This window comes from Leptosomus discolor, chromosome 1, assembly GCF_034619465.1.
Source record: "Leptosomus discolor isolate bLepDis1 chromosome 1, bLepDis1.hap2, whole genome shotgun sequence".
In the NCBI taxonomy this organism is placed as follows: domain Eukaryota; kingdom Metazoa; phylum Chordata; class Aves; order Leptosomiformes; family Leptosomidae; genus Leptosomus; species Leptosomus discolor.
The window spans coordinates 164,432,724-164,451,028 of record NC_141391.1 but is presented as its reverse complement, the minus strand read 5'-3'; the positions used below and the strand labels follow the sequence as shown (position 1 = coordinate 164,451,028).

General features: G+C 48.0%; 1 protein-coding gene across 2 annotated transcripts in view; it reads right to left on the bottom strand.

Annotated features, from left to right (window-relative positions):
• Positions 1-7,305: 7,305 nt before the first annotated feature.
• Positions 7,306-18,305, bottom strand: part of PLBD1 (phospholipase B domain containing 1) — a 41,731-nt gene continuing 30,731 nt past the window's right edge. For both annotated transcript variants that reach the window (XM_086469902.1, XM_086469909.1), the window contains exons 7-11: positions 14,951-15,151; positions 14,695-14,835; positions 10,819-11,004; positions 9,590-9,696; positions 7,306-7,473 (exon numbers count right to left, since the gene is read on the bottom strand). In XM_086469902.1, coding sequence (XP_086326028.1) covers positions 7,306-7,473; positions 9,590-9,696; positions 10,819-11,004; positions 14,695-14,835; positions 14,951-15,151 — 803 coding nt within the window. The remainder of the gene's footprint in view (positions 7,474-9,589; positions 9,697-10,818; positions 11,005-14,694; positions 14,836-14,950; positions 15,152-18,305) is intronic.

Genomic DNA, 18,305 nt, shown 5'->3' with positions numbered 1-18,305 from the left:
CACAAGAGAAGGTTCATACTGGAGCTCACATATGAACGATGTGTAAACTTTCCTTTGAGTAACAGTTGTCCCTGTATTACTGGTGCCAATAATCGATAATGCCTTGAATTTTTCTATGTTTAATTAAATGTTTTGTCTGCCTATTTCAAGGAGTAATTACTTAATGATACATTTAGTCTACTTATGGAAAGTTGGGTCCTTATAAAGCCAGTTCTGTAGTGGAGTTTAGATCAGTTCATTCCAGTTGATGGCTGTCAAGTCCTCCTTGGGCAATTTTTCTAATGTATCTTTGAGGTGGTACCAAAGGGCCATTGGCCATATCAGTACAATGAGGTTTTACAGTTTGAAAGTTGAAATAAACGTTAGAATACAACCTAGAACTTATGCTGCTTATTTAATTGTGATTCCAGCCCAAACTATACATGAGCTTTTCTATAGTTTGTGCTTGCATTTAGGTCACAATTGTTCTTAGCTTTGTCTTGCTTGGGATAGGTGGGGGGTGAGAATCCCGTGTTAGAATTTGTTTCTTTCCTCCAATGGAGGTATTGGTAGGGATGGTCTGGTACTGTGCGTGGAGGTTTTGTGGGCTGCATCTTTAGAGAAAGACGACTCACCTTTATTTGCTAAAGAAAGATGTAGATCTCAACTGAACTGATTGTAGTAACTGGCTTCTGGCTTAATAGATCCATTTCTGCTCTGTGTGGCAGAGTGCCGTTGGGGTTTTGTGACTAGAGTAAATGTGGTAGCTGCCGCTTGCTGGCTGAGGCCATCACAGCTGCGGGGCGAAGGCTGACTTCTCTTTTGTGTCATCCCCGCGGAACTGCTGAAGGTTCAAATGCCTGGCTCGGTGTGGAGACCTTCATGGTAGCTGGTCCGTAAATCACTGTCACACCGAGAGAGAACTGTGCCACTTCTGCAAGATCACTTTCATGGTGGAGCAGCTCTCTGCAGTGGGTATTCAGCCCTTGTGCTAACAAACAGGAGTCCTGTTTAATTCCTTAATTCACGGCATTTTTTCCAGTGTTGTGGGGTGACTGTTTGTTTTATTAACCTTGACCTCCCAGAAACAATAAAACTATTGAGAAATTAAATTTCTGCTAGCAACAAACATTCAGAAATAACTGATTTAACTTAATAGACTTTATTTGAAAGTATTACCAAAATATCCAGGAACACTCCGTGCAGGTCTGCTAACACCGTGCTTCTCAACCAGGCTCCTCCAAAAAGTCTTAGTTGCTGGAGGCTAAAAATCTCTACACGGCTTTTAAGTGGAAGTGTTTGGGTTAGTCTGTTCTCTGCATGTTTTTCCATCTCGTTTTCAGTAGCCTGGTATAAAGTTGTTCCTGACGTAGTGTTTTGCTGTCGCCCCTGGGTACGTGACACTTGGGCAGCACCACCTTGGATCTAGTTCCCCGTGTTCTGGCAAACAGAGCACTGATTCTACACCTCTGTTTTTCATCCTCATTTACTTTCTGGTTTGTTTTAGGATCAGTTTGTTTTCTCTGTATGATACAAGGGCATCCGGAAGTCCAGGTTGAAAGTAACTTGAGTTAGTTCAGTTCAGGGAGCCCTGCTGTGGAGCACTGATGGCAAAATGCTGTTCCTTTCCACTGTGTTCCTCCTCGTTACAGCCTCACTGACCTCCTCCTTTATTTCAGTACACATCTAAAAAAGCTTTATTTGAGTCAAATAACTTAACCCGAGGAAGGGGGCAGACTGTAGGTACAGCATCTGTACTGCATCTGCAGTGGCAGCTTCAGAAAACACGAGGGTGCAGAGGCAGGTTCCCCTCCGGCTGCATCTGCTTCCGTGCTCTGACCAGCTGCCCTAGGAGCAGCAGTTGGCCTGGGACTTTGCTCCTTCGGATTATTTCTGCTACCGTCGGCCGTGTTGGATCACTGAGCACGAGCACCGAGACACTCAGCCAGCGCCAGGGTCTTGGCACAAGGCTGGAAATGCCCGTCGTGTCTTCCCTGTAAAAATAAGGGGTCTCTCCCTGCTTCCTTTGAAATCGACAGCCAAATCCCTGGTGCGTTCAGTGGGAGCACGGATGGACCCAACAGTAGGATCTGAGCACCACTGTGTACTGTAACAAGAATAGTCACTTCAGCCTTTCCTTTATGCTGTTTGTCTTAAATGTCCAAGAAATTAGAATCTGTATTCTGTATAGGGACAGGTGCGATCTGTTCCTGCTCCCCAAACAGCCATTCCCCAGTGTTGGAGAATTGCATACACTGTACAAAACTAAGCTGTGGTTCTTCTTTCTTATAAACTCTTCAGTATTTTCATTTAGCCAAAAATATCTATCCAGATTTTTTAAATAGAAGCTTGATATATTAAATATATATTTTTTTAATTTGTTGGTTTGGGTAGGTGTGGGCATTGCATGAAAACACTGGAGGGAGAGGAGTTCAAATGACACTGAGCCAGCCCTGCCCCCGAAACCTGTATTCCCTTCCAAACACCTTCTGAGGGGAGAAATAAAAGAACAAGGATAGCTAAGAGAAAGCAAATGAATGGATTTTACTTTTCATTCCTTCTAAGTATCTGTTAAAATGCATCTTTATTTCTCATTGCCATTACGCAGGCTGAGCACTGAGTTTTTTGTCTTACATATGTATATTCATATATATATTTGAAGTGCTGTCTTAACTTAATGGGATATAGCTGTAAATAAGATAACTGGGTAGTAGCTGTTTGGGGAGTCATGTTCAGCTTTAGTAATTTATTGGCTATTGGGAGTCAAACGTGCAAAATCCTCTGTCAGGAAACTCAGAATCTGATTTCTTGTTTTGTTTTGCAGCTGGACTTGTAAATACTACAAATGTAGGACTGATTTAATGTCCAATTTAAACTGGGCAGTTGCAAGCTTCCCCCATTTTTGTATGTTCTGTAGATTAGTGTGTGTGTCTGTGTTAACTGTAGTGGGGTTTTATCTGACAAGCCTGAAATTTATACTTTGAAATAAACTACTGGGTTTTTAACGTTTTGAGTCATCTGTGCTTAGTTCCAGACATCTCAGGAGACAACTCCCAGAAAGAGCCCAGTGTGTGCTCTTCCTCTTCAGACACGTTGCCACCTGGATGAGGGGGCGCCGCAGGCATTTCAGGGTGGCAGGCTTGTTGCCACCTTTTCAAGGAACTTCGAGAGCGGTAGTTTGGCTCTCGGTCATTCCCAGGAGGTCAACTGCGTGATGCTGCCCTCCTGGCCTTCTCACAGAAGCAAAAAACCAAAAGCAATGCTGTAACTTCTGGAAAGTTACCTTCCAGGCAGTTTCACAAAGCAAAGTAAAGGGGTGTTACGTATCAGTGTTTTTCCTAGTAACTTGCATCCTGAAGTTGCCCCAGAGTGGGGTGGGAAGGGAAACGAGATTGCTGGTGCTCCGCTCCTCTCCCTCCAAGGGGCTGGGTTGGACCCCTGAAAAAATGGTCATTGTTCTTAGAAAAAAGGGTCATTCTTTTAACAGTCTTTGGACAAAGCACAGGAGATGATGGATTTTCACAGCACCCATAAGCATTAGAGCCTTGAGCCTACAGCAGTGGTCTCGGCATCCACGCTTCTCGAGCCAGGGGGCAAGCTGTTCTGCACAGAACTAACTGCATCAGTCAAGAGTAATAAGAAGGGTGTTTTTGAGCAGGGATCAAGAAAGTCTCTGCCCACCCCACCCTGTTGCTTTTCAAGGGTAGAAGCCAGGTAATAGTGCCATGAAATTTGTTGTGCAACTTTGCTGAGAACCAGTGAACTGCCTTATTCAAAGGCTGTATGGAAAAAAGCTGCCTCTTGGACCCAAGTCTCCTGCCAAATTGTAAAGAACTCAAACTGAGTACTTAAAACCTGGAGTTACTGATATGCCTACCCCGAGTTAGTGCTAGGCCCATACTTCAAGGGCATAAAATTCATTTGTGATGGTAATAATTCACTTTCTGGCACTTGCTTCAAGTCACTGACCACCTCTCTGCTGCTACAAGGGCAGAGGGGGATGGTAACAGATCTTGGTCCCTGGGAGAGCTGAAGGCCTGCAAGGTATGTGCTGAACTGGGAAGAGTGAGTGTGTTACTGGATGTCAGGAAAGGGGGATGGTGAAGGAAGCAAAAGTTTGCATTACATGTGGTAATTGTGGTGGTCCTGCGGGGAGCATCCCCTTTCCTCTGCAGGCATTCCCTAGTGACTGAACCGCAGGTTTCTTTTTATTATTGTGAGAGAGATTTACCACAACCACCTCGCCATTCCATCCCCCCACCAAATGAGTCCCTCTGAAAACCCCAAGTGTAAAAGGCAGAAGCCCCAGGACTTGAAAAAAACGTGGAAGCAGGGTGTGAAAAAGGGGGCAGCTTCTGCCACCCCTCCTCCACTTAGAGCACACCTTCCCCTTCCTCCCAGTGGGAATACGATGTTAAGACACTTTAATTTTATGCAGCTGTCAGTTCTCTTGCCCCTACTCAAAGCCAGCTCCTCTGCTGCGCTGGGGAGAGGGGCTGGATCCACCATATCAGCCCAGGCTGGGCTGCTGACAGCTGAAGCACACAGGGCAGCACAGTTAAGAGCACAAAAAAGGCAAAAAAAAAAAAAGAATTAAAAAAAAAAAATCAAACCCAAACTTGCCACAGTCACCTAGATTAGAGTCTCCTTGATGTAAATATTTACTCACAGAAGAGGGCTCTTAAAAGTAGAGCTCTGTTTTCCCCCAACTCTGGGTTCGAGCACAGGGCCGCTCCTGCCTCAGGGGAGGAGGCGGAAGGTGGGAGAAAGGCCCAGCTCCGGTTCCAGGCGTATCTACAAACGGGCAGGACAGAGCTGCTGCACGCCTCCCGCCCTGCACGGGGCGTAGCCAGGTGTGCACTGGACTGAGAGCACTGTCCAACGCGGTAATCACCCAGCAACCAGGGGACCAGCTTTCATACAACACATTTCATTAGTATTTTTAGATAAGGCTGGGTGAAAGGGCAGTAAATACAACCTGCAACGTTGCTGTGTTGCCTAGGAGTGACCATCACACAGCAAACAGCTCTCCTCCAGCCACTCTCTGCTTCCAGTCTCAACAAGCAGCCCATTCTTGTTCTCTGCTTGCTGTCAGCTCAGACCCCTGTGCTGCCCTTCATGGCCCAGCTCCATTTCTCCTTTTAAGTCCACTCCTTAGCGCCTGTTCCAGCCTGCTCAGGTCAGGCTGTGGCAGTAGCTGCCAGTCTCCAGTACAGGCGTTCAAAACGTGTCTTCAGGCACTGATCAGCTGCAAACACCTGAGGGCTACACAAAAAGTGCTTAGTTCATATTTGATGCTTTGCCAAAAAACCATCAATTGCTGCTCTGCAAGGCTGGAGCTGCAGAGAGTCCCAGGGAGCGCTCACGAAGCTGACAAAGCAGGCAGAGGGTGAGCCACCCTTGGTGGTGGGCCAACAGGAACAGCCAGACCTCCACAGGCTCTGAGCAACCAGCACAAGGTAAGTAAGTGACACATGGCTAGTAGAGCTTCCCCGCACTTAGAGCTGCTGGGGCCCAACACAGAGGTAGGGCTGTTTGGGTGAGTGCTGCTGTTCCTGCTCAGGGGACATCCCAAGTCCCCTGTGCTCAGCACAGCCAGAACAGGGCAGGGAGGGGTGGCTGGGATGCAAAAAAACCCCGGTGGCAGTGGTGCATGCACACAGAGGCAAGAGCTCACACTGGGACCAAGGTCCCTGCAGTCCCAGCTGTGGGCAAGCAAGACCTTCACAGATAGGGAACCTCAGGGTAGGAGTAAAGGGGCAGGGCGGGGGGGGGGGGGCTGTGTTTAAAACTCTGTGAGGAGGGATGCCCCCCTCCCCCTCACCACCTCTGGCAGAAAGCACCAGTGCAGCACTGCCCTCTCTGGCTCCCAAGAGGCACCAAGTGACCATCACCGCACATCCCCCTTCAGCGCAGGCACAGCTGCAACACGCACCGGTGTGGCTGCACATGCCAGGTACCACGGCTGAGTAACTTTGCTCAAATTTTACCCAACGCAGAGCTGTACTGCAGAGCAAACAGCGGCTCTGGGGTGAGTACTTTGGCAGTCAGTCATCTTGCAGAGTGCTGTCCTGGCCCTGTATCCCACCTGCTGCTCCCACCCTGCACAGGTGACCCCTCTCTCCAGCCTCTCACACTTACCTCCTGCTCCAGCAAACACCTCACTTCAGTCCCTGCCTGGCTCGATGGATCGATCGTTCCATCCTCCACAAAAGCTTTGCTGTAATGGCTGGTCTCTTTCTTTCCTTGGCATGTCAGCCCTACTGTGACAGCCAAATATTTAGGGTAGAACCTCCCCCATGCTGCAGTAACTCACTCCCTTCCCCACCACCCCCATTAAACTCCAGGGGCTTGATCAAACTCCCACTGCTCATTCGTCACCTTCACAATACATGGCAGGAGCATGCACTGTTTAGCTTGGACCCTCAGGGCCATGAGGAAAGAGCTGTTTGTTTTGTTTTACTTAATTGCATGTACAACATCTAGGACAGAACAGCCCCGTGACTCAACTCCTCAGCATAAGCACAAGTAGGAGTAATAGGTACAGCTCTGGCCCTCACAGCCACCTCAATGTCACCTTCCACAGGTGAGGGTGCAGGCAGAGGTCACTGGACAGCTGCACCGGCCCGACCACTGAGAGATCCGTTGCACGGACACACACACAGTTCTTCCCCTGCTGCTACCCTGCAGCCTAGGGGGGGGTATCCAAACGCAGGAGGGGGCTTTCGGGAAGCTCCAGGCACATCCCTTCGCTACCTTCTGCGGCCTGACCACTGCAGGCTGCTTTGGCGAGACAAAGGAAATCTTGCCAACACTGCCCAAAGCCAGGCCCTGTAGACGGCAGGCACACCAACAACATGGACTCTCGCTAGCGACATTCCTGGAGGAGAAGCAATTTGCAGCACATCTCGAAGGCTGCTCAGACAAAAGGCAGACAGACATCAAAGCCAGCGCTGAGATGAGGCCGCCGGGGGGCCCCAAGCAGGCACCCGGCTTAGCCCAGCCCCGGAGGCAGGTCCCACGTTGCTATTAGAGACAGATCACTCGTATTGATCGCCCTGCGATTCACTCCTGCGCTGGGACCAGCTGTGATGATGGCTCAGATCACCGGAAAGCACCTCCCATCCATCCTAGTCAGAGGAAAGGCCACCCAGATAGCTCAGAAGATCGGAACGTGCATGGCCAATATGTCAGTACAAAGTGCCAAGCAAGCAGGACAGGAGAAAGCAGGCAAGGCACAGCGACGTGGACATCAAGGTTTTATTACACACAGGAATCAAAATTTCCATTAAAAAAAAATTCCGTTTGGGAATATTGATGCTGGTTTTACAGGATCGGCCTCATGGTGACGAAACGAAAGTTGTAGGATTCGGGCAGTCCTTGGTGTCGCGTGTGGTTAAACTGGCTCCAGCTGAAGACGGGGAGACCACCCTGTACTGGGGGGCCGTTGATCGCAGTGGCTGTGAACACCGAGGCCAGGCGGAAATCTGACACCTGTAATAAAGGACAGGAGTTCCGGGCAGCGCGGCCTTGGACGTGGCACCCATCCCACAGGGCAGGCACAGCGCCGGGGGACCAACAACAGCAAGGTACAGCAAGCGAGCAGGGCGAAAGGGGCCCCGTTCAGCAGCGTCCCTCCCCTGCACGGAGGCACCTTCAGCCGCAAAACAGCCGGCGCTGAGGGGCAGCAGCAAAGCACAAGCCCCCGCTGCCCTCTAGCCCTTGTGCTATCCAGGGGGCGAGAAGCAGCACATCTGCCCTCAGGACAATCCTCCCTGGGGTTGCACGTCTCCCACATTGCTGGGGCCACAGCAGGCCGCCTACTTGGGTCTGACCTAAGCGCTGCTGCGGTGGTAAGCGCTTGGACTGACCCCTGGGGTGCGCTCAGAATAATTCAGTAAAGGACAAAGGCAGCAGAGTTGATACTGCTGCCCAGACTCTGCCTTGTTCCTTCATTATCATCCAAAAGCCTGCCCTCACCCCAGCCTGCTCCATCTTCCCAAATACAGAGACACTAAAAATGTCTTTAACTGCCAGGTTTTGCCTCTGCTCTGGGCTGTTACTCTCAATGTCCCTCTTAGGTCCCCTGTCCTGCCCCAGCCCAGCCCATTCCCCTTGCCTAACGATACTGGCACACCACAACCAGCATGCACTGACCTACCCCCTTACCCGCCGCCTCTACACAGCAATTTTCTGCATTCATCTCATAATGACCAGCTCCGGGAGCTCCCGCTGGCCACTACAGCAGGCTGCTGGCCTGGGCTTGTGCAAGCTGACTGGCCACACAGCACCAGCAATGCCAAAACAGCTTCCACAGGGCCTATCCTAGCAGCCAAACTCAATCCAGAAACGCAGCAGGCAGGACCCCACAAGATTAAAAAAAAAAAAACCACCCACCAAAAACGTGTACAACTTCCCAGCACACCGGGGCTGGACAGCTGCTTATTCAGGTATTGCCCCTCCCTGTGAAAACACCGTACCAGCTGCCTAGAAAAACTGCTGCTTTCTCCAGGACAGTGGGTCTAAGGGTTTGCCCACATCCCCCCGAAAGTAAAGTGATCTTTACCAAACTGGAATATTGTGTCCAGTCCTGGGCCCCTCAGTTCCAGGACAGGGAACTGCTTGAAAGAGTCCAGCACAGAGCCACAAAGGTGATTAAGGGGGTGGAACATCTCCCTTATGATGAAAGGCTGAGGGAGCTGGGTCTCTTCAGCTTGGGGAAGAGGAGACTGAGGGGTCACCTCATTAATGTTTATAAATACGTAAAGGGCGAGTGTCAGGAGGATGGAGCCAGGCTCTTCTCAGTGATGGCCAGTGACAGGACAAGGGGCAAGGGGTGCAAGCTGGAGCACAGGAGGTTCCACATTAACATCAGGAAAAACTTTTTCACTGTGAGGGTGACAGAGCCCTGGAACAGGCTGCCCAGAGAGGCTGTGGAGTCTCCTTCTCTGGAGACATTCAAAACCCTCCTGGACATGTTCCGGTGTGACCTACTCTAGGTGGTCCTACTCTGGCAGGGGGGGTTGGACTGAATGATCTTTTGAGGTCCCAACGTCTAACATTCTGTGATTCTGTGAAACTTTGCTCCAAGCAGTTTCACAGAGAGGTGGAGCCCTGGAGCAGGGTGACTCTCTAGAGAGCCAGGCTTTTGTAAAGGTAAAGCTAAAATAAGGCTGAAAACACATTCCTGTGGGCTCTGGAGAGGCACCCACAGTGCCCGTGAACAGGAGGCTGAGGCTGTGCAACAGTCACCTTCCCCGAGCGAGGCAAACGCTCATTTCGGCCTTCTCTCAGGCTCCTCCTGCTGCAAGGCTTTGGGGTTTAAGCCCTAAACACCACAAGTGCCTGAGGACATAATTCTTTTGCACGCCTTCCCCTGTATCCTCTGCCCTCTGCCACTGTGCCAGGACTGGTGTCAGGGACAGGAGATGGCACCCTGCACAGAATTACCATCTCAGGATCTGCCCAAGCACTGGGACAGCATGAAAAGAGGGAACAGACAGGCCTGGGCATGCCTGCCCTAAGTGCAGGGAAACAGGCTGCGGGTCTGATAAAAGCATGAACAGGCTGCAGCAAACATTCAGCAGATACTGAAACGGAGGTAGTTTACCTTGGAGTCATAGCAGCCTGCAGGCACTGGAAAAGCAGGATTCAGGTCTTCCCGGCAGCAAATGGTATTGCAAGGATTGCGCTCGGCATAAGGATCACGCTGGTAGTCTGGGGAGACAGGAGGTGGGGAGGGAAGGAAGAAAAGAAGTTAGTCCCCTCACAAAAAGCTGATGCAAGTGTCCAAGCCACCAAAAGCTGGTGAAGTGCATTGGCAGAGACACAGGTCTGTTACATGCTGTCATGCTCCTCCCCAGGTACCAGCTAGAAGTCTGTGCCCGGGACAGGACAGTAAGTTGACAAGCTCCTAACCCAAATCCGTACAGCATTTCTGCATCCCAGGGGCACCGCTGCCAACCTCTAACCACAAACATCTGCAACCCCACATGATGAAAGCTTGCAGGAACTTTGTCAGGAGAGAAAGAGAGAAGAGAAAGGGAAGGGGGGGGGTGGTGGGGGGAAGGGCAAGGTGCAGCAGCAAGAGCCTTTGTTTTCCTGTTCTGGACTACAATAAGTGGCAAGGAGCAAAGCCTTTGAACACCCATTGTTGTAGGTGCAAACTGAGGGGAAGGTGGACAAGCCTCAACGTCTATCAGCATTCTGCTACCCACGGCCCAAACAGCAGCGATACCCCACCCTGGGAGAGGCCGCCCAAGCCCAGTAATCAGCATGCTCCCTATAATCGGGAATAAAAATACAGCATCGAAAGCCATCTGTACGTAGAGATGGGCTTAGCCAGAAGTTAATTAAACTGGATTTAATCCAGTTAAGGAGAACCCTGTCAGGGAAAAGCAGAGCAGAGACCTACCAACAATCATTTGCCTGAACAAGGGAAAAAGACCTGAAGTTTTATACTAAATTCTGTGGTCTAATCGGACCAAACTGTTGCTTAGGATTTAAGGCTTTCAAGATTGACGGGCTGCAGGTGTATGAGGTAACAGCAGTCCACAGTGTCTCTTGGGAGTGTCACAAACTCTCTGGAAAGGTCGAACAACAAGTCCAAGGACCCTTGCTCTAGAAGGAACTAAGTCTTGTTTCTGTTACAGAAATTTTAGCCTGGTTTCCTACCTCAACAGTAAACTTGTGTTATCTTTTTCTTTGTGTGTACTCTGCACCTAGGGTAATATAACTCTGATCCGTACGTGAGGCTGCAGCTTATTTCTTGGATTATAGCGGGAAAAGTAACACTGCCTTATCAAGATCAGCTCCACAGTACATAAACACACGTCTTACTGTTGTATCTCATGATGTACTTCATGGTTTCCAAGTTGGTCACCTTGCCCTGGTCTCGACGGAAGATTTTTGCTCTTGGAGCAAGCTCATAAGAGAAATCCATGCCATATTTCTCGACGTATGCCGCATACCCACTGAGATTGTAAATCTTTTCATGGAAAGGGATATTGTATGAAGGCCAGTAACCTGCCAGAGACAAAACCCAATCTGTTAGTCACTTAGAAAAGCTGAACACCCTTGCTTATGTCAAAAAAAAGGAAAATAAACCACTTTCCATGCTGCATTGCCTTAACAGCATGTCAAGGAATAACACATCAAACTGGTTTGAACACAAGAAAATAAGGCAATAGTCGCTGGCCTGACCAGGATTGACTCCCAGTATAACACCACTGGAGACTGCACCCAGGCAACCCGCCTCCAGACTCCCACCCTGAGGACTCATCCGGCAAAACAGCTGAGACCAGACTTGCAGCGTGAACACGCTGAGCAGCCACAGCCCTCCTGCAGAGGTTTCCCTGCTCAGTCTCAGAGGAGTATTGAGATCATTTACCTCCAAACTGCCCAGCAAGAGGCTTGAAGTCACTCCCTTTCCCCCCCACTTCCCACCTCACCAAGGCAGAGAAATACACCGTGCTGAGATGTCAGGGACGCATGGATACACACAAACACAGAGGTTGGAGGCCTGAACAGGAGGCAGGCCAGCAAAGAGCGCGCGCGCACGCGCACACACACACACACTTTGTGCAGTGGTGGTTGGAGAGCTGTGGTTGCACACAGTGATGAGGAAAGCTGGGGGGATACGTGCACGTTCGCCCGTATCTGCCTTTGAGGGTTAAGAAGCGATTGATCAGCAGAGCAGGGCCGTGCCCTAACTTTTCCAAGAGCAAGCGTGAATCCTACAGTTTTGTTAGCTCTAAAGAGCAGGGTTACCGGCCAGAACTCCAGAGAGTTTTAGGTAGGTGCATGCAACAGCCTGAAACAAGACTAGAAAGAAGAAAAGTGAGGAGTCTGGCTGTAAAATGCTCATGAAAATCAACTGGGACTCCCTGGGAGCAACAGGCACAGACAAAACCCAAACTTCCTGAAGGACAGCTAGGCAGAGTGCATAAGCACTGGAACGCTGCCTCAGCGGAGGCCTTACCAGCGTGGATCCTGCCTAGCATGCAGCAGAGATGGCAATACCCTGTCTGCTGGCATTTGCTTACATCGGTACATGTTGTGTTGTAATACAGGCGTCCTCCAGAAATGAGCACACTTGCCAGCCGCTGATGATGCAGGCTGGAGGATACGGATCCATCAGCTTCCAAACCAGTAGGTGTAGTTGTGATTCAAAAAGGTGCTGTTGTCTCACACGAACACAGGGCATACAGATGACGCCCTTCTCCCACCTGGAAAAACTTTTTGTTTAAATTGCTAAAACAGAAGCTATTTGAAGTTCTCCTCCAGAAAGGGCCCTTCTGTGTCTCGGGCTCTACAAGACTGCGAATCCCATGCAGGTAGTGCAGCACCCAACCTAAGGCAGGCTTTACCCAGGGGCTGCTATAAGCCAGTGAAACCTGCCTGTTCGTGACAAAAGCAAGTCAGAGATGGTGTAAGGTTGAAAGGGGGGGATGAGGAGGACAACATGAAGGTGGCAAAAATTCTCTGAAATGGAATGCCTTCCTCCTCGGCCCATCAGAGCAAGAGATCTCAGCAATACAGAGCAATGAGAAGATTAGGTGGATGGTGGAAGAAATCGAGATCCTAGGTTCTGATCTGCTGTGATGCTTTTGACGCTGAAGTGGTTGCACTGCTTACTCATCATCAGGAAACATGAACCGCTCCTATGCCCTGTCCCTATACTGCTCTCCTCAACCTCCCCTAAAGGATTCCCAAGTTTTCCATGTCAACATACAGAGAAAGCACCTTTGCCTGGTAAGGGCAACATAAGAGATACCTGGTTTTTAGGACTCATCTGCACTGGTTAAGAAACAAGCTGACAGAAACTATTTTAAAAAAAAAAAAATAGTCTGTCAATTTTCAAACCCATATAAGAAAATGCTTCCTTTTTCCTCAGATACAGGGATTATTACAGCAATGCCTGCCTTGGTTCACCTGAGAGCTCAATTCTCATTCTCTGTTGTTTCTAGGTTTATGCTTGAAACAGACTTAAAAAGCCAATGCTGGTAAAAACTGACTTTGACCAGGCCAGAGCACAAGTAGTGCTTTATCTCTGGATACCAGCTACAAGGCAGATACGGAGTGTGCCAGGGTCAGCCACTGAACAGACACTTTAAGCCAGCACTGCTCTTGAGAAACACAGTGCTTCACCTGGGCTGCTCCAAGCAGCAGGGAACAGGGCAGCAGCCTCAGTGGGACTTGTCTGGTGTCCTGCATGGCATGGAGGAGTCCAAACCTGCTGCTTACAGGAGCAGGGCTGGCTTACAGCAGCTGAGGTCTATAAGACAGCACTTCTGCAGTGCTTAGCCCACACTGTGTGCTGAGGGCCGCCCTTCTCATGTTTAAACTCCCAGAGACTGACTGCTGCGTTATCCCATACACACAAGGCGCATTTAGATACTTGGGAAAAGCCATACTGAAAAGGTAAAGTAATATGTAACTTCTAATACACGCTGCCACTTTCCAGAACAGAGCAACCACAAGATCTCCTAGGAGGGAGTAAGTGGACACTGTGTGCCCAAGCCCAGGGGCTGGGCTCAGGCCTAAAGGGAAGCCCAACACAGCAGCTCCCAAGTTGCTGAAGAGGAACTCTGGGAACCCTCTAAGCCTGGCCTCTCTGTGCAGGAGCCCTGAAGTGACGGGGCTGCACTGCTTCGAGCGCCAGAGCTAGAGGGTCTCTATTAGCCTGTCTGTCTGCACCACAATCCACAGCACAGCACCAAGAAACTCAAGGCGTTTGACCATCTGAACTTCACACAAACACTGGAAGATAAGGTGCAACAGCCTACTTTCATATCTTCAACAGATAAAGGAGCCACAAAAGCACACGGGAGATATATGGGATTTTTCCAAGGATTCAATAAGAAACATCTCATAAAACCATATTGACATTGTGGCGATGCCTAAAATAAGCCAACTTTCCAACGAGCCAGACACAAGGAAAAATTCCAAAAAGGAAACAACCCCAGCTGCTAGCATTTTCAGTCATTTTGATGATGAAGAGCAATTCATCAATTCACCTCCTCAGCCTGTGATTAGAAGAGGGAGCACAAGGCACCAGACACACACTTAAAACTGTGGAACGAGCTCAGGCTTTTAGATACTGACATAAGGCATCTAGAAAAACGCTTGTGAACAAAACCTAACAGTGAGTTATTTTCTTCACCTAGATTTTTGCTTGTTTGTTTCCTTCCCGTCAAGTTGTTGCTAGTCTTGCTAGGGGACTAAGGAATCTTTTAAACAGCAAGTATTTATCAGAGAACACATCTCTAGAAAAGCTCAGGAGCTGAGTCTAACATAGAACTTCTCTCATATTTAAAAGCTCGTCCACTCACCCAACATTTCAAGTAGCTCACAGCATCATAGTTATTTAGTACTGCTTCAAGCAGACCTCACCTTTTTCCTCACGGGTCTCTAAGACAGGGCAAAATAATACCAGAAAAAAAAGAAGGGGGGAAAAAAAAAGAAGAAACGTCTATTTTTTCCTCCCCTTCTTCTAAGAAACACAAACACTCACCACATTTCTGCCACAGCATACAGGAGAAATGAATACAATGTAATAGACCCGGCAGCAGAGGGATGCTCACACAAAGCTTTCTAACTTAAAACTCCGCACGAGTGCTCAGTAAACCCTTCCCAGGTACAACGCACGAGTCTCCATCAGCTGACAGAGAGAGGCAGCTGTCCTAAGCCAGTAACTGCTATGGGAGCTGTTACCTTTCCGGAGCACATTTGTCTGATCAGAATACTCGACAAGGGTTGGGATCTGCTCAACAATGTACAGAGCACCATCATCAAGGCTCTTCTGCAGCCTGACCTTCTTCAGGTCCAGCACCATATACTGATTGTTGTAGGTCCCTAGGTATGAGAGCACAGAGAGAGTTACGTGTCCTGCCTAGGGAAGCAAAAAGGTACAAGGGGGAGAGGGAGCAGACTCTTTTTTTTTCTAGGATCCACATGAAAGCGTACTTACCGGAGTTGCACCTTGAGAAGGTTTCTGCCCAAGTTTTGCCACTATCTGCCATCATGTTTGCAATGCGGACCCTCTGCCAAGCCAGCAGGGATTCAGGCACCACTTGCTTCATGAGGGAGTGGTTGAACACGCTGTTGGTAGTCTGCAACATTACCAAGCCACTGCCTAGTATGTAAAAGTCATCCAGGGACACCAAAAAGCCTTAAACAGCAATAATACAAAATTTGTTGTTATCTTTGTGAAGCTTTGATATACTCCTAGAAGAAAACAGAGAGGCAGGCCAAGAGGATGTGAACGAGTCAACCTGTGTGTGTTTGAAATCAAACTGTACAAATATTGAAGATGAGGTGGTGACTTCTGCAAGTGCTTTAAGCCCACCTGTCAGCACAGTTTCTCATTTGTCATGCATTCAACACACAACCTAATTCTCTGTCTAGAGCATTTGCGTCATGTTTGCATCCCAAGCTTGGAAGTTTCCCCTTCATATGTCAAGCTATGTCTTACTCTTATGCTGAGGATTATATACTGTAAATGCCTAGTGTTTGTTTCCAACAAAGAATTTCTTTGTAAAAAAAAAAAGTAACAAAAAACCAAAGCATAAGTACAAACTCCCCAAGGAGATTTTCATCAACCAGTTTCAGATTTTTATTCTCTAAGGACAACAGGTATTTCTTTAAATTAATCTCTTCTAGACTAAAACAAATCAAGCAGAAAAGTCTTCCTTCTAGTTTAATCTTTTCCAGTCTAACCATTCTTAAAAGCCTCTCCAAGAAACAGGCACCTCTTAAATCATAAGCTGCACCCTGTATATGAAAGAAAGGTTTACCTACTCCTCTGACATGTCATCTGGTTTCTTATGCCTATCAGCCCTGCAAACTCAAGACAGTGATGGATCTCTAGGCAAGATTCCCTTCCAGGTTACGTGCCAACAGAAGTACTAGGTCCAATTGCAGTTCCCACGCCAGGAGGTGGTATACAGGGTTGCAAAGGTCAGCTATAACGCCATGGATAGCATGGGGACTACTTACAAAGCAGAAATAACTTGACTTTGAGATTCTCCAGCAGATACAGGGCTGCCAGACTGGAGAAGAAAGTTTGTTAACTGAGCTCCTGATGGGGAACTCATCCAGAACCTGGTCTCTTGCTAATGAGTTTTTAATGGTATCACTCTTCAGGGAGTACAAAATGCTAAAATGCTGCGCAACAGCACAATAGTTGAGTTCCACTAGGAAATCTTCTACAGCAAGCTTTATTAATGCACTCTGCAAACAGACTAAGGTCAGCAACCTATGATAGCCAGAAAGACAACTCAGCTCTGCCTCCTATTCCTGAGCTTTCACCAAAAGGCAGACCTCCTTCAAGCAAAAGTAATGTTTAAGGGCTCCATATTTCAGCAAGGTTTCTTTAAAGTCTCAAGTTCAAGTCAGAACAGATCCAGGAAAATACACTTTTTGGTCACCTGTTCTCTAAAAATATGTCAGTCTAGAACATGCAGAGCACCCTGGCAGCTTGTGGTTCCGAGTATTTTATTCTTGGAGAAAGAAAAAGAGTGTAAATAAATTACATACATCAACAGCAGAGTTCTCTCTCAAATAAGTAAGGCCAAGACGAGAAACACTCTAAACCTGGCTCTGCCAGTCTACTTTATACAAAGACATGGGATACTCCAGCAATAAACCGTTGCGTAAGAGGTCAAGTGCTTGCCCAGATACAAGCAATGAAATTGTTAAACAGTTGTGATTTGAACTGAACGACAATTCCCATGTGGGTGCCCATGCCACGCACCCTACTTCAAAACAAACCAAATAGTTTTTTTCTTCTTTTACAATCAACAGTTGAGATAAAACAGAAAAACTCAAATCAAAGCAAGTGTCAACACAAGGAATGATGCTGAATCCACTGAAGTTTGAACTCTACAATTCAAATTAATTGCAAAGATCAGCTAAGCTGAAAAAAAAAAAAAAAAAAAAAGCATTTCCCTCTGGGCCTTAGTATTTACCAAGTTTTATCCTGCAACATTTTATAATACAGCATGCCCTCCATGATACACCGTTGCTAGCCTAATTATCCCAAGCCAACATATACTATTTTGACTTAAGGCATTGGCACCCCTGAAACAAAGGGAAGTTAAGACACATACAACAGGTTTACCCAGGGCAAAGACATCCACAAAAACAAAACCTGGGTGAAGCCTAGAGATATCAGCAGATATTTGATGTCCTTTTGGGTCATTCTTGTCTTTTTAAAGTATGCATGAGAATCTGTTGCAATTGAAAATACCTTTAACGTCAACTGTTATCTCACTGTACTCTTCACCTGTTTTTTCTGTAAACGCATCTCCCATTTTTATCAGCAACTCTCAATCAATTCCCCCCCTCCCTTCAATGAACCTAATTCTTCCTACATAGAAACAAGCAAAAGCACTTCCAATTGCATCTTCTGGGTCCGAGCCATTTAGATTTGGTTTCCAATCACCACTGGAAAACTGAAGTTTCCAGAGTCTGGAGTTTCATTCATCATTACAATAAGAATCAGCCAAGCAAAGCAAAATATTTTTTGAAACCTGAGCCACAATGTTCTCCAGAGAGTCAGCACACCAAAGAGTATGTGGGGAGTACACATTCCTGGCAGCTATTGTTCCTGAAGAGGTAAGCTGCTGCTTTCTGAACCAGATGGCATCAGCTTTTTTGGTGTTTTAAAAGGTCGTTGTGCTCAGTCAAGTACAGAAAGGATCAGTATTACAGGCTGGAAGTCAGAGATGCGAGACCCAGCCATCGCCTTACAGGGATGAAAGTAGCTCCCAGCTGAGACACTCAGTGCTCTGTGCTACACACATGGCTGACAACAGGAAAGGAGATGTCTTCTCTGGATTAGCTTTCTTAATCACATCAGCAGCTGTTTCTCATGCCAAGACCAAACTCTTGCCAGCTGCCTTCCTTCCACTTGCAGACCTCTCCTAGGCACTAAGAAATAGCACATCCCACACTACAGCTCTGGCATCTCATCTCCAAAGTGCGTCAGACACTTCCCTCTGCTTCCCTCCAGGTTTTAGACAGATGTTGGAGTGCAGGAGAGCAAGAAATGGTCTGGTAATACCTCATGAGCAAGCCGGTCCCCTAAATACAAGGGCTACTGCCCTTTCCATGTTTTGTTCCTTGTAGCTCTTGCTCAGGCTGTGGGGAAGGATAATGCTGCACTTTCTGATCCTGCACTAACACCAGATTACTTCAAAGCAAGGAACACGTTACTTCTCTCTCCTGCCTCAGCAGCGCACATATAGGCATCTATCAAGACAACTCATGCCATCTTGTTCCCCTGTCGTAGCCTGTCTCAACCAAGCAAGACCCCAACAGCA